The 24,617-nt window shown below is 45.0% G+C and overlaps 1 protein-coding gene across 1 annotated transcript in view; it reads right to left on the reverse strand.

Moving 5' to 3' along the window:
- Positions 1-24,617, reverse strand: part of CAMTA1 (calmodulin binding transcription activator 1) — a 967,024-nt gene that overhangs the window by 9,356 nt on the left and 933,051 nt on the right. The window contains exons 12-22 of the mRNA XM_052653621.1: positions 20,438-20,589; positions 16,913-17,109; positions 16,458-16,536; positions 15,888-16,203; positions 14,938-15,122; positions 11,928-12,115; positions 11,188-11,434; positions 9,080-9,151; positions 7,528-7,548; positions 5,748-5,941; positions 4,188-4,262 (exon numbers count right to left, since the gene is read on the reverse strand). Coding sequence (XP_052509581.1) covers positions 4,188-4,262; positions 5,748-5,941; positions 7,528-7,548; positions 9,080-9,151; positions 11,188-11,434; positions 11,928-12,115; positions 14,938-15,122; positions 15,888-16,203; positions 16,458-16,536; positions 16,913-17,109; positions 20,438-20,589 — 1,726 coding nt within the window. The remainder of the gene's footprint in view (positions 1-4,187; positions 4,263-5,747; positions 5,942-7,527; positions 7,549-9,079; positions 9,152-11,187; positions 11,435-11,927; positions 12,116-14,937; positions 15,123-15,887; positions 16,204-16,457; positions 16,537-16,912; positions 17,110-20,437; positions 20,590-24,617) is intronic.

Here is a 24,617-nt window from a genome sequence, read left to right on the forward strand (position 1 = left end):
CAAATGTGGTTATATGGGAAATAACATCTCCAGAGACATTAGAAGTTTGGGAATTTTTGAAGCATGATCTTTTCTCAGAAATCTTGTAAACGATTAAATAGAGTGCTAGCGTAAGGTAAGAAGGGAGGATGTTGGATGTAGTTGAGTTGATAGAGGTAACTGCAATGTTTTATTTTATTTTTCTGCCATGTTAGATTTTTAAATGCATCTTAAGACTATCTCTAGGACAGAAGTTGTCTAGCTAACCTAAATTCAAGTCTGATTTTGGTGAATTTAATTTCTGGCTTTTAAAAAACAGTTTTCTGCCCGCTACATCCTTTATTATAACCTAAGATGTGTTTGAGCAAACTCCAGGAGATAGTAAAGGACAGGGAAGCCTGGCATGCTGCAGTTCATGGGCTCACAAAGAGTTGGACATGATTTAGCAACTGAACAATAACAACAAAGACTTGTGATAGTCATGTCTGGATACTTACAAATCAGCATCAGATTCTAAAAATCTCACAGACACTCACATGGTCCATTGAACTACCACTATCATTTCTTTAAAACACAAATTTTCTTGGAACATCCACTCGGGACCTTGATATAGAATGTACAGGTTTCAGACACTTCACACCACCGTGTCTTTCTTCAGCACTGTCATTAAATCTTGGAAGTTGGGTTCACTCCCTTTTGGATAATGAATATACTAGGCCGGTTCAGGAAGCGCAGCTCTGGGTACTACTTGGCTCTGGGTACTACTGACTTACCTCCTAGCACTAGGGAAGGGGAGAGCTACATAGAGTTTCTTATGTAACTCTAAATAAGAAATAGATGAGTTAAAAGAAAAACATCAGTATTGCCTAGCAAGCCTTCTTGCTTTGGAAATTGCAACACAAAAGTAGTTGAAATTCATGTAGCAGATTATCTTCATCACCAGTTACCACTCGCTCAAGGTTTCCTTCTAGCGCAGCCTTGTTTAGATTTAAACTTGTCCCACCAGCCACCTTTCTCATACGGAAGGCTTCTCCCACCAAGTGCTAGCATGCCCTGTGGTGGCTTCAGGGCCTTTCAGCTGCTCATGCATTTTTGTATGTCTGTATGTGACTGTTTTCCTGTTGTATAAAGTAGCAGTGTTAGTAGTCAGGGTTAGTTTTTATCTTATTTCATTCGAAATGGATGTGAAACTTTACTGGCATACCTAGGCTGCAGCCCCATGCAAGCAAGCAAAAAGCAAAATATTGAAAATGGAAGGTAAAGATAAACTGGCTAGCAGGCAGCTACACTCACCCTTTTGTACAGCCTATGGTCCACCAGGGGGCTTTAGACAGTAAAACAACACCAAAGAGCTATTAGCATGTGAGGGTCACAACAGATATCTTATAAATAGCTTTATTTCAACAACAACAACAAAGAGACTATAAAGTAGTTCCTTTTTTTTTTTTCTGGAAACAAAGAAAAGGAGAGTGGTGGTGGGAGATGTGAAATGAGCAGGTAGGAAAGTCACCAATTTATTTTTCGGTCTAAAAATGTTGAGGTCACATGACTTGGCAAAATCCTTAAGAAATGGGACACTTGCTGACTCCCGATGCCACTTCCTACCTACATTTTCTGAGAGGGCATCATAGGAGATTTCCTGTTTTAATGCTTCTAAGGGACAATACAGATGATGGTCTCTCTTAAGATAATATTCAATAACCTGGATGGAACAGCAACAAGGTGACACTTATTCTAGAGGAAGTGAGTTCAAACTTCCGGGACAGATTTTCGGGATTTCTTCAAGTTCCTTCATTGACTACATAGGCATGGAAGGTGAATACTGACCATGCATAGTAGACAAAGGTTACTCCAATTTGCCTGCACATTTTTTCTAACATCTGGAACTTCTCCACTGGAATATCAAGGGGCAAGTTAAAAAAAAAAAAAGAGCCAAGAGATGTCATTGTTTAATCCCAAACAGTGAACGGAACTTCAGACCCAGAATCTGATATTCTCTTCATAACAAATCTTCTTGTTAGCTTCATGAGGTTATTCCTGGTAAAAATAAAGGCTGAAGAAAGACAAAACCCTCATGAAATGCTTCTCTACCAGTCTGAAAAAGGAGAACTCTTAAAAACACACGAGTGAAACCATTCGTTCACCCAGGCTCCTAAGTGAAGCAAACTTTTGGGCATTTATGTTCTTACCCTCTCAGTTCACCCAATGTAAACACAGTCAGTTGTGGCCAAAAAAAAGAAGAAGAAGAAGAAGAAAATAGGACTGTATTGAACAGCTTTGCTCACATTCACCAAGGAGGTATTGGTTGTTCAGTAACTTAGTTGTGTCCTAGTCTTTGCGACCCTGTGTAGCCCACGAGGCTCCTCTGTCCAGGGGATTCTCCAGGCACAAATGCTGGAGTGGGTAGCCATGTCCTCCTCCAGGGGATCTTCCCGACCCAGAGAGCGCACCCTCGTCTCCTGCATTGGCAGGAGGATTGTTTACCACTGAGCCACGTGGGAAGCCCAAGAGGCATTACGCATGCATATTTTCAAAGTTTGAGGATACAGAATTGAGAACACATTTGTTTGACGTGGCTTAAGGAAGAGCAATGTTGAGGGGGTTTTTCTTGAAGATCAAATCTGCTGGGAGAGTGTAAACCACAGACTCAGTGGTGCTGGGGAGAATCCTCCTGGGCTTTTTGTTTTGCGGGAGGAAGAGGAAGAAGGAAGAAGAGTGTGAACACGTATGGAAAAAGGCACAGGGAAGGCCTTGGTATTGTCACCAAAGGAAGAACAGCAACTCCTCAATTTGGCTGCAGGTCCTCTAAGGCAGGTATGACTAAATAATAAGGAAGAGACTGATTTTGGTAAGGCCTGGAGAATTCATTTCATCATGTCCTGGTCCTGCCCCGTATTTTGATATGCATTTTCTAACAAGACTTGCCATTTCAGAACATTGATATGGGAGGTCTTATCACTTAGCTAATCATGGGGAGAACCCCAATCACCGCAGGTGGAGAGCAAAAGCACTGCAGAGGAACATGGTAAGAGTGCTTCAGCTGCCCTGGCAGCAATTCTGGCTAAAGAGCACCGTATATCTCTTAAAGAATGTTCCTTTTAATTATTACTGCATGTGTAGCTCTGTCCACTTTCCCTTCCATGTTCATATAAACAAATTATTTTGTTAATTTAAGTAAAAGTGCACACAAGTAGCCAGTTAACCCCTAGTAAGTGTCAGAGTTAAAATATTGCTAAAGTTAGCAAGCAGACAATTTGAGGGGGAAAAACACTAAAGTGAAACCTCTGAGGAGTCACACTACACCCAGACAGCTTGGGCTCTGGGTACAATGAAATGGGAAGAAACTGGTCATTAAAGAGCTTGCTTTCAAGTTTGGGTCTGTGAACTGCATGGCTCCTGATGGATGGAAAAACAACAAAACAATGTGGAGAGTCGTCTGAACACAGCTCAGACAGCCAGTGTCACAGAAGTGAGGACAGAGCATTAACCCATGTAAAGAAAACAAACGCGCGGTTCACCAGTCCCCGAAATCTGAGTCAAGGACCCAGTCTTCACCAAGGCATCTCAAACTCGGGAAAACAGAAAGGTTTAGCTCCACAGGAAGACGCTGGAGTCATCAGGGCCCACTTCTAGTTGGAAATTCACCTCCCATCTCAAGGTGCCTGTCCTTTCCTGCCCAGCTTCCTTCTAACCACCTCTCCTGTTCCCCATCACAGAAGAGTGGGAATTGATCGGTTGATGGAGGGTGTTAGCCCTGACACCACCACCAGAGGGCACAAGTTATACAGTGGAAACTACATCAGAAAACTTGGTACTCGTGGTTTCCCATCCTTTCCTTCAGAAGAGAAACTCTCTGTCTTTTCTGTCTGGACACACATTAACACAGTAAGCATTTAGAGCGAAGACCACACTGCTGAAGAAAAATCTGGAATGAAAAGCTACTCAGCTAAGTTCTCCTCAAACCGAAACAGAAAAACACTGGCACGATCCCAGTGATTCAATACACACTCAGCAGCCTCTGGAACAGAGAGCAGGGTTCTCACGACTCTGTTCCTAGATAAAGAGTTCCGTCATCCCGGTGCCACTTCAGCCAGATTATCTGTGGGGCGAGGGGGCGGTTAGCTTCACCTAGGAGTTTATGAGTGGTTAAGGCAATGCGGGTGGTTTCATTCTAGATGAGGAAAATGTCAAAATGAGGGTGAAAGTACCTGTGGCGACAACGGCGTAGAAACCTCATTATTTTCCGAGCAGCCTGGTCCTGCTTTTTGGTTAGCAAACTGCTCCTGAAAAAGCCAGAATACGAATTACGGTCACGAGAACAGTGCAGTGCCGTTTCATGTGTGAAAGCTGAAAGCAAGTCAGTGGTGCAAGAGAACTTTTAACCCAGCAGTTCATGGAGCAAGTCCAACAGCACAAGCCTATCTTGTGGATGTGAGTCTGGGCACCACTGGGAGAGATGGAAGGAGGGAGGTGTAAACGCTCTCACCACTCAAAGGGAGACAACGGAAGGACTGAAAATAAGATGTCCTCTCACTACTCCTCAAGTCTTTGTAAGCTCGATTTGTTGAAAACAGGATGAGACAGACACTCATTTGCCTGTGTTTAGGCTTTCTCAGTTTAGACATTCATTCTCTCTTTGGGCTATTATTTTAAGACTTTTTTTTTTTTTGATGTGGACCATTTTAAAACTCTTTATTGAATTTGTTCAATAAAAGAACCAAAGAGCTGACTCATTGGAAAAGATGCTGGTGCTGGGAAAGACTGACGGCAAAAGCAGAAGGGGGCAGCAGAGGGTGAGACAGCAGAGGGTGTCCCAACCCAATGGACATGAACCTGAGCAAACTCTGAGATAGTGAAAGACAGAGGAGCCGGGTGGGCTGCAGTCCATAGGGTCGCAAAGAGTAGGACACAGCTTAGCAACTGAACAACAACAAACTGAATTGGTTACCCCTATTGCTTCTACATTATGGCTTTTTTTTTTTTTTTGGCTGCAAGGCATGTGGGATCTTAGCTCCCTCACCAGGGAATTGAACCCGCACTCCCTGCATTGGAAGGTGAAGTTTTAACTACTGCACCACCAGGAAGTCCCTGGGCTATTGTTTTCTAAACTTTTGTCACTGTATTTTCCAGGGCTAAAACTCTTTATGACTCTCTGCAAAATGGAATAGCTCAGCCCTGCTGACTTTTCCAAGGTCTTGGGGGTAGACACACTACAATTTAGACCATGATCCCACGTGTGCATCCACTCACTGAGTGCTCAGTTGCGTCCAGCTCTTTGCAACCCCTGGACTGCAGCCCACCAGGCTCCTCTGTCCATGGATTCTCCAGGCAAGAATACTGGAGAGGGTTGTCATTTCCTCCTCCAGGAGATCTTTCTGACCCAGGGATAGAACCCACATCTCTTTTGTCCCCTGCACTGGCAGGCAGGTTCTTTACCACTGCGCCACCTGGGCAGCCCCAGTTGACTGTATTAGGGTGACACCTTTCTGAGTAGGAACTGTGGTCCTTCCAGGTTCTGATACAAGTTGAAACTGGGTGGGGCATCAGAATGATTGGGTGGGGAGTGGAGAGAGACAGAAGGAGCAAAATGGACCAAAATGGGCAAAGGGCACAGGTGTAACTCTACGGTAACACAGCCTCTAGACTGCTCTGGGAGGAAATCACTGCAGGATGCTTCGCTCCCTGTACAGACAGACCCACGCGTCTGCAAGGGGCTGCTGTTACGCCCGAGTCGGGGTTCTCCTGGCTGCCACGAGATCTCCACCCACCTGAGCTTCTGTTGTACGATGACTGCTGTCCGGCGTGCCTGCCGTCTCTTGCCACACTTCTTATAACTCCGGTAGAACTTCTGGATCAGCACAGCGGCGCGCCGGCTCTGCTGGAATTTTTTTTGTTCGTAGTAACTCCGGAATTTGCTCTGGATCAAGATGGCAGCCTGGGTCATCTTTTTGTAAAGTGCGTACTGTGAGGGCACAAGGAGAAGCAGAGCAGTAACAAGGGGAGCCACGCAGGCGGGGTGTTCTCTGAGCCGACCGGGTGAGGACGGCAAGAAGGAAAACTACATCTCTCTTTCCTTTTCGTATTCTGTTCTGGCTTTCATCAGAAAAGAGGCAAATGAAGCTTCTTTCCACCTACCTTTCCAAAATGCAAAATGTTAACTTTAAGAGTCGCCTTCAGACAATGCACTACTGCTTTAAATATGTTTTCCCCCACCTCAAATATCAAAACCATTTACCCTTCTTGGAAAAAAGATTTAACAGCAATAAATTGAGACACTTGAGTTGAAAAAACATATTTAGGAAGTAAAATTTTATGATTTTTGTTTGTTTGTTTTTTATTTTGGCCAAACTGCTTGGCAGGTGGGATCTTAGCTCCCGACCAGGGATTGAACCCGTGCCCCTGCATTAGCCGTGTGGAGTCTTAACCTCTGGACCACCAGGGAAATTCCAGGAAGTAAAACTTTACATGTTGAAGATGAATATTTCCTATCCGATTTGGAAACATTTTGAATTAATCCTTTTTGGATGCTTCCCAATTCCTGCCAAACACAAATCCACTTAGCAGGCAGCAGCATCTAACTGCTAACTAGCAGTTCCACACGACATATTTCTGAGTTACAAGGTCCCAAATACAAGGCTTATCATGAAACGCTGACACCTTTAAGCCACTTTAACCTGCGAAAAGATTAACGCTTGTCAGACCAACACAGCGGTGAAGCCATGAAATCTGGAAGGTGGCCCCAGAGCCGGGGACCACTTGGGAGTCAGTCCCTGTGCCCTCCGGCCAGCCTGCCACAGAGATGGAAAGTGAGGCACGAAGGCACGCTCGGGGAGAATGAGTCCTCTTCCCTGCCAGGCACGAAAAACGCAGAGCTCTGCAGATGTCAGCAAAGGCTCTGTCCAGATTGCTAACCACTTAGACTATGACTCTAGGGACCAGAAGTCACAGGTGAGGGCTTTGCTCACAAGAAGCCAACTTACCATGAGAGGGCCGAGTGCTCCTCAGAACATCCCTGTGCCTAAGTCTCTCTCTGCATGTATGAGGTAGAGGGAGGGGCAAAAACTGACTTCTCAAAAGGTTCCAGACACAGGGCCCTGCTGCAAGAACCCTCTTGAGTCTTATCTGACCTGCTTGACATTTTGGTTTGGCCCAAAGTCTTTCAAGACAAGGGCTGCATCCCAGTGTCTCCACAGCCTTGGCCTGCATGCTCTGTGTGGTCAGAACCTTGCAGACACAGCGCAGCACAATGGGAAGCAGGTAAACCTCCTCAGTGGCTCACTGGGTTCCCGGTAATTATCTTGGATGGATTGTTTAGATGGACACTGGCCAGTAAAATGTCCAAAGACTACTTGCTGAAACCCACTCCAACGGCATAACCACGTGGCCCCCAGAGGATAGATGTGCTGTGGTGAGGTGGCCGGGTGAGGGGGGGGGTATGCCTACTGAATGACCGTGCCATCCTAATGGCCCCTTCTTGTAGCTGGTGATGGGTGTGAGGTTTGCGACTCTGGTGGAATGGTTTGTGAGAGGACTTGGGTGTGTCATTACCTTCAAGGCTATCCATGTCAGCTTGGGGGAGAAACAGAAAATACAAGATTAATGTTAGATTGCTGAATAGAAGGAAATGAAAAACCAGAATCAGAACCAATGAAATGCCCAACCAAAGAAAGAAAGAAAGAAAAAAAGGCAATCTGACTGTATTCATGCCTTTCATCTTCCAAAATACTTGTCTTATATTTGTCAGTACTTTTTTTAAATGCCTTCCATCTTTCTGGTTGTAGCCAACACTTCTTTGGGAGGGGATTAAAAAAAAATACAACTAACAAACTCACATTTTGGAATAAACTCCTGCTGTAATAAAAGACTAGAAACTCTGATTCTGAGTATTGCTTTTGCTAACAAGAAGTCCTCTCGCCAAACAGAAGCCAGGATGGTTCCCAACAGGGACTGTGGTGTCAGCGTTTACACAATAAACCTTCATTTTCTGGGATCATGAACTCAACTGGCTATAAGCTGAAGACACTCCCCCTTCTCCCCTCACAATTAAGGCTTAATCCTAGAGAAACTTGAGAAAGTGGCAATCCACATGAGACATCAAGCAAATCTTAGAAATAATAAAGAGAACAGAATCCTGATTTTCTGTGTGACTGCTATCTATCTCAGCATTTATTATTCCTTAAACAAAAGTGTAAGACCTACCAAAAGCACAACCTAAAAATTGGTTCTACTAATAGGACTGAACTTGACCGTATGAACCAGTCAAAATGCAATTCGGCACTTTTTAATATCACTACCTAGGTGGTTAGAAAGGTCTAATGTTTACTTAATCTCTCTGAGTCTCAACTTCTTCACCTGCCAAACGGAAATAAAATTGTGTACTTCAGATATTTTTGTAAGGAGAAAATGAAATGATGAGTCTGAAAGATCTAAGGTTTATTAGGTGTTCTCTGAACAATTCCCTTCCTGTCTGATGAGAGCTCCGTGACTCTGCAGGTCATTTCACAAGCAGTAATACTGAACGAAAGAGTAATTCAGGTGCTCCTCTTACAACGCTTAACTAAGGAATGCTCAGTGTAAGATACTCTGGGCTTCTTCCCATTTTCAAAGATTTTTTACAGTTCTTCAATTTACACTGGGTAAGAAGCAGCCAAAAAGCAAAATTGGCTGAAGGTTATGTGATGTGTATGATTCAAAGTCAATGATAACAACCAGTATTTACCTTCTCCCATCACCATACCAAACCTCCTCAAGCTCTTTAATTTACTAATGAGCTTATAGGCAACATGACTCACACAGAGCCTCACTTCAGACCCAAATAGCTTCCTCTGTATCAGACCAATGTTGCAGGAAATGATACCACTAACAGGTCAACAGTCCGAACAAAAATTATTTTGTGGCAATAGTTGCAGATGGTTTTTTGTTTGTTTTTCCTTTTTCTTTCCTCTTTCGGAACATTTTCCTCTGGTCTTTAACCAAGGTGATTCGAAGCCAGTCTTTGGATCAGGCATCGGATGCTGTGCTCTCTGCCAAACATCACAAGGGACTTCCCCACGCCAGTTTGGATGCTGTGTGGGTAGGACGCATTCACAAGCTGGCTCACCTGTTTATATTTTCTGTAACAACGCTGAATAACAGCTGCCGCCACTTCCTGCTGCTCCCGTAAGGGTCGGCCCTTCAGGGGAAAGCGAGGCAAGAAAAGAAAAAATGATACAGTATAAGAAATGCAGCTTTCCCAAGACTTCAATGGAATGACCACTAGTTTCATTGACTTTCTCAGAACTGAGACCCGAGGTTTACCAAATACGACAAGTTAATATCGGGATAAATTAAGAAAAATGAATTTACTGAATACCTCTCTGGCTATTCTGGCTTTTAAACAGAACTATCATATTTGGATGTCAGCAGGCCTAAACAACAGTCAAAAGGATTCAAAGAACTAGGTACTGTGCTATTTGTCCTTATAAGTTGCTGCCCTGCTCTGTCCTTCCTAAGATAACACCAAGTCCCCTACTTCTGGGTCAAAGATTAATGACTTATAACATCTGTATGCAGGCCAGGAAGCAACAGTTAGAACTGGACATGGAACAACAGACTGGTTCCAAATAGGAAAAGGACTATGTCAAGGCTGTATACTGTCACCCTGCTTATTTAACTTCTATGCAGAGTACATCATGAGAAACACTAGACTGCAAGAAACACAAGCTGGAATCAAGATTGCCAGGAGAAATATCAATAACTTCAGATATGCAGATGACACCACCCTTATGGCAGAAAGTGAAGAGGAACTAAAAAGCCTCCTGATGAAAGTGAAAGAGGAGAGTGAAAAAGTTGGCTTAAAGCTCAACATTCAGAAAATGAAGATCATGGCATCTGGTCCCATCACTTCATGGGAAATAGATGGGGAAACAGTGGAAACAGTGTCAGACTTTATTTTTTGGGGCTCCAAAATCACTGCAGACGGTGACTGCAGCCATGAAATTAAAAGACGCTTACTCCTTGGAAGGAAAGCTATGATCAACCTAGATAGCATATTCAAAAGCAGAGACATTACTTTGCCGACTAAGGTCCATCTAGTCAAGGCTAAGGTTTTTCCAGTGGTCATGTATGGATGTGAGAGCTGGACTGTGAAGAAGGCTGAGCGCCGAAGAATTGATGCTTTTGAACTGTGGTGTTGGAGAAGACTCTTGAGAGTCCCTTGGACTGCAAGGAGATCCAACCAGTCCATTCTGAAAGAGATCAGCCCTGGAAGGAATGATGCTAAAGCTGAAACTCCAGTACTGTGGCCACCTCATGTGAAGAGTTGACTCATTGGAAAAGACTCTGATGCTGGGAGGGATTGGGGGCAGGAGGAGAAGGGGACGACAGAGGATGAGATGGTTGGATGGCATCACCGACTCGATGGATGTGAGTCTGAGTGAACTCCGGGAGTTGGTGATGGACAGGGAGGCCTGGCGTGCTGCGATTCATATGGTCGCAAAGAGCTGGACACGACTGAGTGACTGAACTGAACACCTCCCTGTTGTTGCTTAGTCACTAAGACATGTTCGACTTTGCGACATGATGGACTACAGCATGCTAAGCTTCCCTGTCCTTCACTATCTCTCAGATTTTGCTCAGACTCATGTCCAGGGAGGTCAAAGACTCCTCTGAGAAATGGTGGAAGTCTCTGGACCTTGCCCACCAAAAACACACATACAGACACTTCACCATAAAATTTTAGGAGTTCACGGGCAGCCAACAATCAGTCTCCAGGCCTCCAGCCAGAAACCCCCACTCCAGGTCATACGTTCCTTGTGGCAGAGATGTCAACTTTGTATTAACTAAATAATGAATATCTATTATTACCCTGACAGTAAGTTCAGAGGGTAATAACCATCGCATTACTGGTCAGTTTTATTCCACTAAAGTTTCTGACTATTCTTAATAATCTTATGTGACCTAATTATAGAATCTTTATTTCAAATTATAAACTCAGAGAAAAAAACAAATGGCATATATTTCAGTTTGAATGATTCTGACTTTTCCCTGATCACAAAAGGACTCTGTTGTCTGTTTTTGTTTTATTTTAAAGAAGTTCTTTATTTTTGGCTGCAAAGCATGAGATCTTACTTCCCTGACCAGGAATTGAACCCTCACCCCCTTGCAGTGGTAGGGCAGAGTCTTAACCGCTGGATCACCAGGGAAGTCCCCAGGACTCTTGTCTTTTACCTTGTATTTCCGGAAAGCTGTCTGGACAAGCCTGGCCGCTTCATAGAGTTCTCTCTGTTCGTGATCAGATAGGGTCAGCTGTGCAAATTCATTCTCCACCTTCTCACTGGTGGACGCACTCAGGAACTCAGACCAGTCTGCTGCAGAGGGAAGGCTGGGCTTCTCAAAAGTTATTTCACTGACTGGTGAGCCTACAGGGCTCAGGCTGGTATTAGAAGAAGGGGTGAGAGGCTCATTATATGCACTTCTGAAACAAAAGAAGACACGAGGGAGAGAGGCTGGTGATTGGTCTGCAGGATTCATCACACATTGGTCAAAAAGACAAGATGGTACCCACTGTGGACCATGAAGGATACACCTCTACTCAGTCCAGAGAGATGCTAAGGAGACTCTGGGTGTCCTTCAGTTAGTTAACTCCATGCTGAACACCTGTTATGAGTTCAGTACTGGGCTAAGTACTAAACCCAGTAAGTCCACTATCCAACTATGAAGCTTCAGTTGAACTGGGGAGAACATGCTATGACACATTGTCTCCTACACTCTGCTGTGGGAAGAAACCTCACGGCAGAGGTGAGGAAGAAAGAGGTCCTTGAGAGAGGCAATAGAATCCATCCTAATGCTCCCTTCCTTCCTTGATAAGGGCATCCACTACTGAGATCTCCTCAGATCCAGTGGGTCTCCTGCGCCCCCAGGCAAATCCAGGAACTCGCCCTGGGGAGAGGCCCGTGGACTTTACTGACCTGATCTGGGCAGCATTTGGCAGGTGGTCTACGTCAGCCAGGTAACCGGCCAGCCAGCTCATGGTACTGCTAATGGTGGCCGCGTCTATCCTTTCCAACGCCGGGGACTCCATGGGCACAAAGTTCTCCTGCTTGATCCGCTCAGGTGTGGCTTCAATGATGTGCTCTGCCAAGGTCATCATGTTCACCTGGAACCCGGAGGCCACAGAGCACTCAGGTTAGGATGTGGCCCTAGAAGTCAGCCAGGCCCACCTCCCGCCCGCTACCTGGGAAAGAGAGAAACGAAGCAGGGTGGGCTGACATGACAGTCCAGTGCCCTCTGATATTATCTAAAGGTTTTACATGATTCACTCACATATGCTGAGATCCCAGATCTGAAGAGCTCCAAAAATCAGCTCGGTCCAAAACCTTAAGTCTTTGAGAATATCTGGCTTATGCCTACTTTCTACTCTCAGCTAGGATCAACTGATTAAGGATACTAAGGCCTGGGCAGTTCTAGAGGACGTGGTCATATGATTATAGTGATATTGCTGGTCACCTGACCACTTGTTCTTGTTGTTTAGCTGCTGAATCATGTCTGACTCTTTGTGACCCCCATGGACTGCAGCCCTCCAGGCTTCTCTGTCTATGGGACTTCCCAGGCCAGGCAAGAATACTGGAGTGTGTTCCCACCTGACCACTGTGCGCCCCCCACCACTTTGTCCTGCCCAGAGAACCCTAGTTTTGTAGAGAGCAGCAAAGAGCCAAAGCCCAGGGGACAGCTGGTGACTAAGACAAGCCACCTGGTCTGATCCTCCTCTCAGTTCCCCACCTTCCTGCACCAAGGCGGGGATCTGTGACCAGCTTCTGGACAAGGAGACTATACACAGATCTGCTGGGAGAGATGTGGGCAGAGCTTCTGCTTTTCCCGGTGAAAGGTGCCGATGCACCCGGCCCTGCCCCTCTTCTCCTGCTCCGACCACAGCCAAGCTCGAGAAGCCACATTATGATCATGAAGCCACAGGAGTGAAGAGAAAAGCCAAAAGAATAGAAAAAAACACAAAAATCCAGGTCTCTGATGGCATTGCTGAGTCACCAAACCTCTGGACTTGTACAAGAAAAAGAAATCACGTTCTTATGAAGCCACTGGAGTCAGGGTTGCTGATACAAGCATCCCCAAATAAATTCCTAACAGAAACATTTAGGAATCCTCATAACGAGTCTGGAGCAGATCTATTCAATTAGAATCAGAGATATGAGCTTGGTTTTAAAAGTTTTCTTGCACATCTCTTGAAAATAGAAGTTGAAATACAGCAGTTTATAAGTGAACTGAAAATGTTCAGAAAGGACCTATAAAAAAATGATTAAATGCTTATCTTACAACATGCGTGAACCTCACGAATATTATGCTGACTGAAAGAAGCCAGGCACAGAACGTGACAGTTTATGATTCTATTTATATAACATTTCTAGAAGCAAAATTCTAGGGGAGAGAAATCAGATCCTTAGGACTGGAATGGGAACAGAGGTTGATTGCAAAGGGGTACAGGGAACTTCTGTGGGGGGAAGGAAGTGTCCTAAATGGGACTTTTGTGATGATTGTGAATTTTGTACAAACTCACAAACGTTTATTACGTTGAACACTTAAAATGAATGAATTTATGGTATGCTAAGTTATACCCCAATAAAACTGTTAAAAAATACTTATCTTGGGTAATTTTCGATATTGTCAACAAAGAATTGTAACAGGAATACAAATGAAAACGTTTAGGGAAGAAATATCACAGCTTTTCTTCTCCTTCTATACTGACAGTCTTGACTGGTGACTCAAACAGGAGGAAGTTGAGTCCTACCTTGATTCTTTTCCCACGAAAGTATTAAAAAGTGGAATTTCTGGAGACCAAAGGTTACAACTATCTGTAATCACCCCTCTCCCAAATCCTCTATTTTATAAGACTGTGTTAGTATAAGAACACGTTAACATCGTAAGTGCAATACTCTGAGATACCAAGTAGACGATTTCTTAACGTGACTGCTACAAAAGGCAATGGAATTTAAATGACTTTAGGGCTTTTTATTCAAGTGACGTTGGGTTTTTATTAAAATTCTCTTTGGGTTCTAACATATGAGCAGTTTTCACAAGTGTGCTTAGATATCGCAGAACAATGATATGTGTATTTACCATGTTTTTATTCATACATCTCTGTAATTATATAATCATATATTAAGTATATATTCTAAGTCAAACTTTTTTCTTTCTTTCTTCACACGTACCTCAGCTGACAACTTCTGAAACAGCTGCATTAGTGCCATACTACGATTGTGATTCTGGCACCACATTTCTTTGTATTTATTTGCTTTAATATTTAGAAACTACGTTGTTAGGTGCACAATGGTTCATTACGGTCATATCTTTTTGATAAACTGTATATATACAATATTTGCCTTAATTATACTTTTTGTCTTTTTTCTTTTCTTACTCTTTTGTCTGTTATATCTTCACCTGTCCATTCTCACCCTTTGTTTCATTTTATTTCTGTCTTCTACAAGTAGTATATAATACACTTTGCTTCTCTTTTATCCAGTCTGAGAATCTTTTAATAGAATTAACAGTTTCCAAAGTGGGAATGACTCATGTTTGAAAATATTCCTGTAATATTATGTTTCAGAGTATTATTTTTGTTGTTGCTTATTTTCCTTATTGCCAATTCCTGAACTTTTCCCAAGTGAGCCAAATTTTCTTTCCCCCCCTTTAAGTGACTTAGAAACCCTGAGCCTGTTCTGACACTATCTACTAACTTGACAGTTCTAATAAGCATATTTCAGTCCCTGGTTTTCAGGCCCAGTTCAAAATGTTTGATTCATGAGTGGCCCAAGTGAAGAAGACAGTCCGCTAGTCTTATACATAAGCCCAGACTTTGAACCAGTCACTGGTGAGAAAATGACAAGACCTCTAGGAAACCGGCAGTAAAGATCAAGGAAGTGCGGGTGGACAGACCAGCCCCTGCAAGCTTACCTTCTCCACGCTCACCTGTATGTCATCCATGGGCTGTGAGCACTCCTCACTCTCGGTACCATCACGGTAGGACCCCAGCTCGCTGTTCACCACCTCTCTGTTAGCCATCATCAAGACACTCATTGGTTCCCGTGGACGCACCTGTGAAGGTGCAGCATCCTTGCCTACACTGGTCCCCTTCGGATTTCCAGTCACCTGTACTGTAGACACACCAATGTAAAGATCTTTGGGGTTCCACTTTACTACCGGCTGGGATGCAGAGGCGTGGAGGAATCCTGCAGTCTCTGGAGTGGGAGGGGAGATCTCCCGGCTGTAGTCCCTCAATCCTTCACTGGGGCTGATTGTCTCTGGGACAGGCTGCTTAGAACTAGGGCTCTGCTTCCTGATATTTGGCTGTTCCAGACTCAGTGCAGTGGACAGCAGCTTCTCCTGCCTTGCCTGGAAGTACTCGGGGTTCAATTTATGCTTTTTGGGAGCTGGATAATCTTTGTGGCTCTCACTGCTGTAGTAATTAGAGGGTTCAGACCGAGGTCTTCTCAGCTCTGAAAAGTACAGTAGAAAGGACAGTCAGGACAGGTGGTACAGTGAGGAATGCTAAAGAATTAACATGTTCTCTATGCCTGAGAGACACAGAGTGCAAAGCCAGAACTCAAGACACATCCCTAACGTTTACATATTCCCCAGCAGTATATACTGTATTCAAATAATCCTCCTCCAAAATTTGTAGTTCTTTCTCACATTAACAGTTTTTTTTTTCCCCCTCAGTTTTGGGGGTGGGATGGGCGAGCGGGGTTGGGGGAAGCACTAGGCATTCTAACAGCTAAAAGGAAAATCAGAAACACTAAAAAGAAAACCCCAAACCCTTAAATGTATGTGAACATCGTATGGACTTTTCCAAGGGTAGTGGCATGACAGCAAAAGGGGAATCTGCCAAGTGCTGAGATGTCACCATTTAGGATTCTCACCTGGGTTGGTACTTGCGATGACAGTGACTCCTTTGGGTATTTCTGGGGAGTTGATGGCCTCGCTGTGCCACTGGCTCACCCAGCTTTCCGTGCTGGGCTCGTCGCCTGCAGGACAGTGGATTCTGGGGTTCTGTCCTAGCTGAGCCTGCTCATCCCTCTGCAGGTGCTCCAGACACTCTGCTAACTTCACGTGACCTCGTGACCTGGCAATTCCCAAAGGCAGCCTTCCTAGAGAGTCTGGAATAGAGATGGCCCGGCGGTCCCACTTGTACAGCACCACAGCTGCTTCCAAGTGCCCGAGAGCACACGCCCACATCTGAGAAAACAGAGAGACAGAGCGCGCTTCCTCAACACGAGTTAAAAAAAAAAAATACTATTTGACTTCTGCCACTGCTGCCAATTGAAAAATTGGTCCTTGGCAGCAATCTCAAAGGTGACATAAAACATTTCCGTTACAAAGTGGCTCTGATATATGTCATGTATCAACAAGGGTGAACACAAAGGGAGCCAGGCATATCCCTATGCCAGCCCAGAAGAACCGTTTGGGGAATAAATGAACCCATTTCTTACCAGAGGAGTACAGGAGAAGTGGTCCACGTTCAAGGGGTCGACCTCCAGTTCCAAGTCAATGCTGTCTGCATGCTTTGTGCTGGAACAGACAGCATCACAAATTACTGCACAGAGAATCAATGTTAAAAAAATACCACAACATTATGAAACCCACAGAGATGAAACCAAAGTGGGCAGCCAACATTGCTGACGGGAAGAAACAAAGTCCTGGGTTTCCTAGGTGGTTTGGATGCTCTGTTTTGCCAGGAGCCAGGAGGAAATGAAAAGTCCAAAGTTTACTTTAGCATCTCGCTCAGTACTTCTTGGGCAGAAGTTCACAGAACTTTGTGGAACTGTCCTCAGAGAGACTCCTTTGCTGTGAGGATTCCATACTCCCTGAATGGCCCGATCTCCGTCCACTGGTGGACACACTAAGAGGGGTGCCTGCTGATGGGTGAGTAGGACACCGGCCTTACCGCCACTTGATGAGGGTCTGGATGAGGGTGGCATAACCCTGGGCAGCGGCCAGGTGGAGGAGGGTCATCCCACGGAAAGTCTTTGAGTGGATCAGATGCTTGGACTTTGCCCAGCAGGCTCGGCTCATCATCTTCTCACACACGACAACTACTCGGCTCTCAAAGCAGCTGCCCAGCGTCCCAGGGCCAGACGTGCACTGAAACGAGACAGCACGTGTTCCGATGACCAGAGGCCCAAAGGCCTACCACCATGTCAGCCTTCGGATGCCAGAGGAGGGGAACAAACTCTTTGTGATTAGCAGTTGAAAACGGGAAGTGCAAAACTGAAGATAAGGAAACATCATGAAAGGGAGACAGAACGTGCTGAGTCCAGCTTAGCAGCGCACCCACAGCTGGGCACACAGGAATCTTCCACAACTCTAAGGGCATCAGAGTCTGTCTGCTGCAGCTGACAGTCTGGTTGTGAACTCCGTGCTGATCCAGTTCAGGAAAAGCATACACTATAAAACAACAAACAAAAATGTGGTCTAGCCTCCCAGGTGATGTCATTAAACACTGTAGACAGGAAGCCGGCAGAGGAAAGCAAAGCAGGTAACTCCTAATGCTTCAACGGAAAGGGTATTGTGGGGGGCTGCTGCCTGGACCGCTTACTCCCCAGCTCCTTCTGGAGGAGAACTGTCATTTGGGGATTCTTCTCCCTAAATAAGAACTTTAAAATACCCAATGATATATTTGCAACTGCATGGATGGACCTTACAGGCCTTCAGTGAAATAAGTCAGAGAGAAAGACAGGTACTGTATAATGTATGTCACTTAGCATGTGCAATCTTAAAACAAAAACCAAACATACACATACAGAAAGCCTTCTTGACTTCATGGATCCTGAGAACAGACTAATAGATGTATGCAGAGGTGGAGGGTAGGAGGTGGGCAAAATAGTGAAAGAGTCAAAAGATGCAACCTTTCAGTTATCAAATGAATAAGTCCCGGGGATGTCATGTACAGTATGGCAACTAAAGTTAATAACACTGAACTGCATATTTGAAAGTTGCTAACAGAGCATATCTTAAAGGTTCTCATCACAAGGAAAAAAGTGTGATGACAGAAGTTAACTAGGTTTATCATGGTGATCACCTGGCAACGTACACAAATGCTTCATCATTCTGTCGGACACCTGAAACTAATACGATGTTATATGTCAACGATAGCTCAACTGAAAAAATATACTTAAAAAAATCCAGGAATAATCCAGTGCTTTATAGAAAGCAGAAAGGAGGCTGGGGAGGCCATTAGAGACTTCCAAATTCAAGAGTCATTACAGTACTGCCAACCACAGAGGCATATGGGAGAGAGAAACTCACTCACTCTAACCACCTGGCTTTCTGCCCTTTGTTGTAAGGAAGTTGTGCAAGAAGAAAAATACAGCCAAAGTTAGTAACCTCAACAGCGTATCTGAGTCTCTGTGATAGGTTTTTTTTTGGAAATTTTATTCAGAATCCCCAGCATCTAAACAAATGACATTTTACTCGCCTCAAATACCATCTGTGTGTGTCTACAACATTTTCTTTTTAAAAAATTTTTATTGGGGTGTACATTTTATTGTTTTACAATGTGGCATTAGCTTCTGCTGTACTACAAAGTGAATCATCTGTATGTTTATATATATATATCCTCTCTGTGATAATTTTGTGTTTCATACCCTCTCTCAAACAAATGAGCCTCTAGTCCAATTCTCATTTCTGGTGTTTTTTTTAAGATTTTTTTTTTGATGTGGACTATTTAAGTCTTTATTGAATTTGTTTCAATATTGCTTCTGTTTTACTGTTTTGGTTTTTTGGCCGAGAGGCGTGTGGGATCTTAGTTTCTTGACTAGGGATCGAACCTGCACCCCTAGCAGTGGAAGGTGAAGTCTTAACCATTGGACCCCCAGGGAGGTCCTGTCTCTGGTTATTATTTTAAGTTATTTTGTCCAGTAACTGTTGTTCCTCACTGTTTTTTTTTTTTTAAATCTGGAAAACAAACGCCTGTAAAAAAATTTTTAAACACCCAGAAAACAGCTATAATGTCACCCTCACCAGAAATGTCATGACATGTTATAGGAATGTAGTCAGGCAACCCTGACCTGCTGCAGAATGGCCTTGACTCGAAAGACCCAGGCAGGGCTGCTCTGTATACACCAAGCAGATGTATTCAGGACACAAAGAAGTCACCAGGTAAGGAGCAAAAGGAATTTTTTTTTTGCATTAACAAGACCAGCTACATCTTCATCACATAAAAGTGGAGAGATATTCCTTGATGCCAACGTAAACTGATGAAAGAGTATTCAGCTGCAGTTAATATGGGATCAGATAGCAGGCCAGGGCCAAACAGCTGAGCTATACGATGGGCATTACACTCCAGTCCCTTTCCGTAGCCTTTGTCAGTGAAAGAAAAAGGGCTTTGTGGGACTCTTTTATTTTAGCCATGAGTTACACAGTAAACAATGTTTACTACTTTTTATAAAACAGTTGTATCAGGTGGACAAGAAGCCTTAATATTTCACTTTGTCCCAAGTCTTTCTTTGTCCATTGATTTCCAAACACAGGTGAGAAATAAGAAAATTTTCCAAAAAAGGTTGATATTTTGGGGAGGGTGGTGGTACCTTATGCTTTGTTTTCATCTATTACTAAAAATATTCCTAACACTTGATATTTACAAGTCTCATAAAACTCAAAACGTTCACTTACAAATGTGATTGTTCAGAGAAAATCATCATCTTGAAGGGAAAGAGGGAGAATTATTCGAGGCTTTTAGGTAACGGCTCAGTGGGGAAGGTGATAAACACCATCGGTCCCTCTACCTTTATTCTAGAGTCTCCTGGGGGGGAAAAAAAAATGTCTCCCTAGAAGACTTTCCCAAAATTGATATAAAACTCTCAAGACTACCAAGACTCTAGTATTTGGTGATTTCCCTGTGCCTGACAACACTAATTCATCCGTCACGGAATTGATGAAAAAGCATCTGCGATAGTGACAGAATGTGTAACGTTGCTCTATTGTTCTCTACTGAAAAAGCACAAACATGGTTTCTCTGGGCCCTTCTCCGACTGAACTCCCGGAGTTTACACAAGTCTCATGAATTACTGAATTCAATTTCGGTTTCTATTTATACTTAAGATAGAGACAGGACACAAGATACAAAATAGGTGCTAACTGGACTCAGCCCAGCAGACCTGAGTCATCGCTTGGCCTCTGTCCTGTCACTGGACGCCCTCCCTCCTGCTGGCAGGTAACTGCAGTGACTTCTGAGATCAGTAGGTGATTTAAGGCTTAGGGAGGTGAACTGCTGAGAAGGCCCACAGTCCAGGGCTTCTTCCCTGTTGAACAGACTTAGATACTCAGAAGCACGAGGACTACAAAGCACCCCGCCCTGCCTTTTGCCTCAGCCAGGAAGCACACCAGCAGGAGAGAGGGGACTTGTGATCGGCTGCTTCGCTCCCCAGTGAAACGCGGGGTGTCAGGGAGGCGATGGTCCCGGGACCCGTACCTGGGCTTGGCTCCCTCCGCCGCCGCTCCCTGTGCCCCCTCCACTGCTGCCTCCTCCGCTCCCCTGCTTGTGCAGCTGGGACCCGGTCATCTCAGCCATCCTCCTCTCCATCTGCTCCAGCCGCTCCAGGATGGACATCCTGAACTGGTTATCTAGGGCAGAACACGGAAGGGTGAGGCTGTGTTCCAGAAGAAGGGGCATTAACCCGTGGCCCAGTCCAGCCTGCAGGATGGGCATCCGAGACCATCACCCACTCAACCAGATCACCTGGGTTTGTCCAGGCTGGTGATGACCCCGACACCTCACACAAGACCGTAGCTGCGACTGCAGCCCACGTTCTCAATGAAAGGAACAGAAAAATCCTTTCTGTCAAGGTCCTGGTTTCAGGTTCCGGGACCCCATTTCTTTGTCAAATTCCCCAGTGGAAACCCTGAAGGGAGACCTGGTGGACAGGCCCCTAGAGCAAACAAATGAAACGAACACAATTTAAATCAGTGGAAGAAGCAGTCATTGGGACTTCCCTGGTGGTCCAGTAGTTAAGGATTTGCCTGGCAATGCAGGGGATGCTGGTTCAATCCCTGATCGGGAACTAAGATCCCACATGCTGTGGACCAACTGAGCCCGTACGCCACAACTAGAGGGCCCCTGCGTCGCACTGAAATACCCGGCATGGCGCAATGAAGATCCCTCGTGCCGCAGCGAGGACCCGACACAGCCAAATAAATAAATAAAATTAAAAAATAAAAGTTCAAGTTCATTTAAAAATAAGAAAGCAAGTGATCACTGTGAGAAAGAAGAATATACACAAACCCACACACATATAGTTACATATATATATTTTAAAGTCATATCAGTTTTACCCAAACACTGAAAAAAAAAATTATTTTCTGATCCAGGCTCTAGCTGCAAATACACACACACACATGACAGCTGGGGTGAGGTAAGAGCTATGCAACACCCTGAGGCTGAGTATTCAAGGAGCAGAAGCCATACGGCTGGGCCACACCTGAGAGGACAGTAGAAGATGAAGTAGGAGAGGTGAGGAAGGACCAGACAGGAAACAGTTAGAACCCTGGCTGTGCCGTATTATAGTTATATAACTCTGAACAAACTCTTCGGTGCCTCAGTTTCCTTAACTCTTAAATGGGCATAGTAACAGTCCTTATCTCCGAGGGCTGCTGAGAGAATTTAACAAATTAACAGATTTATAAATGCCCAGGACATGGTTAAGTCCCAGACAAGAGTGCCAGCCATCAGCATCATCTTGTGGCAAGGGAATAAAATATCTTGGGAAATTGGTCAACCTGCTGTGAAGCCACTATTTTCAAAACACAGCCATCTGAATCAAGAAAAGGAGTACCCCGGAGAAGAAACATCTTGTCAGCCTCCCTTGTCATCCGGTTATAAGTCCCGACACTAGGGAGTAAGCACTACTGCCCCACAGCTAAGCCTGTGCTGAGCCCAAGTGCTGCGGCCACTGAAATCCACGAGGCCAGGAGCCCGTGCCCCACCACGAGAGGAGACACAGCAGTGAGAAGCCTGCACACCGCAACCAGCGAAAAGCCCCCGCAGCAACAAAGGCCCAGCACCACAGAGAAAGGGCAAGGGCACACTCCGTGCACTACTCACCCACGAAGCAACTTTACAGACATTAACCCGTGAACCCTCACGACCCTCAGGTGCGCCAGGTCTGCTGGCCTCGTCTTACAGACCAAGATACTGAGGCATTCGTGCGTGCAAATAGCATCTGACTCTGCGACCCCACGGACTGTAGCCTGCCAGGTTCCTCTGCTCATGGGACTTCCCAGGCAAGAATACTGGAGTGGGTTGCCATCTTCTACTCCAGGGCATCTTCCCAACCCAGGGATTGAACCCATGTCTCCTAGGTCTCCTGCACTGGCAGGTGGGTTCTTTACTACTAAGCCACCTAGGAAGCCTGACTGAGGCATGAGAAGACACTTTATCTATCGGTCTCCATGACTCAGAGCTTGGCCACCAGGTGCTAAAATCAGGAAGGGAAAGTCATGGGAAGAGAAGACGCACAAGAGCTAGCTGATCTTGCCCCAGGGAACAGAACTTTTTTGTCAAAGTCAAAAGGTAGTAAGCACCTGTTTCAAGGGCAGGTTTTCAATACTGAACGTCAAATTGATCTCACTTTCCTAAACCACAGAAGCAGGACGAGGAAGACTGCTTTGCAAGAATCGTGGTATTATTTTCTTAGTAAGCTATTCCCAGGAACACCACCAAAGGAAAAGCCTTCGTTTTTAAAAGAGAAAGGTGACATCTTTCCCCTCAATTTCATACAGACTAACAAACTCAGAGAGCCCTTCTAAGCATCTTAGTGGCATGGTCACAGATGGGGGCTCAACCCTGAATGAATATCTCTGCTTGTGATGCATGGGACATGGCTCGTCATGCTGGGATCACTGATGGGAAACTTCCGAGCTGGTCCCAGAACCCTTCTCTGTGCCCTCTCCACTGCTGCTGCTGCTAAGTTACTTCAGTCGTGTTCAACTCTGTGTGACCCCATAGACGGCAGCCCACCAGGCTCCGCCATCCCTGGGATTCTCCAGGCAAGAATACTGGAGTGGGTTGCCATTTCCTTCTCCAATGCATGAATGTGAAAAGTGAAAGTGAAGTCGCTCAGTCGTGCCTGATTCTTAGCGACCCCATGGACTGCAGCCCACCAGGCTCCTCCGTCCATGGATTTTCCAGGCAAGAGTACTGGAGTGGGGTGCCATTGCCTTCTCTGCCTCTCCACTGGAAAATGGGAATTTTGCAGAGTGCAGCACTCCCCCATCTGAAGCCAACAGAAGACAAAGAATTTTACCTTTTAAAAGACAGTGAACTTAAGTGGAGCAGCAACTACCCTTCAGGTACGTTTTTAAACTCTCCTTGCTTCCTCCTGATCCTGCCAGCCAGATAACCACCCAACTCTGAACGCATGCAGAGAGCCTCACGCAGACTGCCGAACCAGCTTAAACATCCTGATGGTTTCTTCTGCCAGCCTGTAAATCTTTTGTCTCTTGAGTATGTGTTTAGAATCTTTTCGCCTCTTTTGGAGCTTGGTTTGCACTGGTCTGGAGCACGGTGGCCAAGATTAACATGCCATGTCATGCCAACAGGGAGAAAGGCACAGGGCACGCCACGTGGCTGCACTCTGCCTGTCGAGGTCGTTCTGTTTCAGCTGAACTGCTGACAGTGCAGGCGGCCCTGGTTTGAGCCCCCAGCCCAGCCCCTGTCCAAGCCCCTGCCAATGCAGCTGCCTGTCAAAATCGAACGACCCTGCAATTCCAATCCTGGGCACAGGTCCAGGGAAAAACATGACTCAAGAGGATACACGCACTCCAGTGTTCGCTGTACCGCTGTTTACAATAACCAAGACATGGAAGCAAACTAAATGTCCACCAACAGAGGAATTCATAAAGAAGATGTGGTACATATATACAATGGAATATTTCACTCAGCCATTAAAAAGAATGAAGTAATGCCATTTGGAGCAACATGGATGGACCTAGAGAATATCATACTGAGTGAAGTAAGCCAGACAGAGAAGGAGAAATATCATATGACATCTCTTATATGTGGAACCTAAAAAGAAATTATACAAATGAACTTACAAAACAGAAAGACCTGCAGACTTGGAAACATATGAACTTACGGTTGTTGGAGGGAAGGGATAGTTAGGGAGTTTGGGATGGTCATGTACACACTGCTATATTCAAAATGGATAACCAACAAGAACCTATTGTATAGCACAGTTTGGGGGAGAATGGACACACGAATGCTGAATCCCTTCCCTGTTCACCTGAAACTATCACAACATTGTTAATCAGCTGCTGCTGCTGCTGCTAAGTTGCGTCAGTCGTGTCCGACTCTGTGCGACCCCATAGACAGCAGCCCAACAGGCTCCCCTGTCCCTAGGATTCTCCAGGCAAGAACACTGGAGTGGGTTGCCATTTCCTTCTCCAGTTAATCAGCTAAAACCCAGTAAAAATAAAAAGTTTAAATTTTGAAAAGAAAAAAAAAAATATATATATATATTAAGGTCGGGGAAAAAAACACTAAGTCACCAGTGCCTGGTCTGCCCCAGGGGTCACTGGCTCCTGCTCCAGACTGAGTGTCCACTGCTGGCCCCACAGTGGACTGTGCAGTCAGCTCTCACACGTTATCAAGCTGT

The sequence above is a fragment of the Budorcas taxicolor genome, chromosome 16 (assembly GCF_023091745.1).
Source record: "Budorcas taxicolor isolate Tak-1 chromosome 16, Takin1.1, whole genome shotgun sequence".
In the NCBI taxonomy this organism is placed as follows: Eukaryota; Metazoa; Chordata; class Mammalia; order Artiodactyla; family Bovidae; genus Budorcas; species Budorcas taxicolor.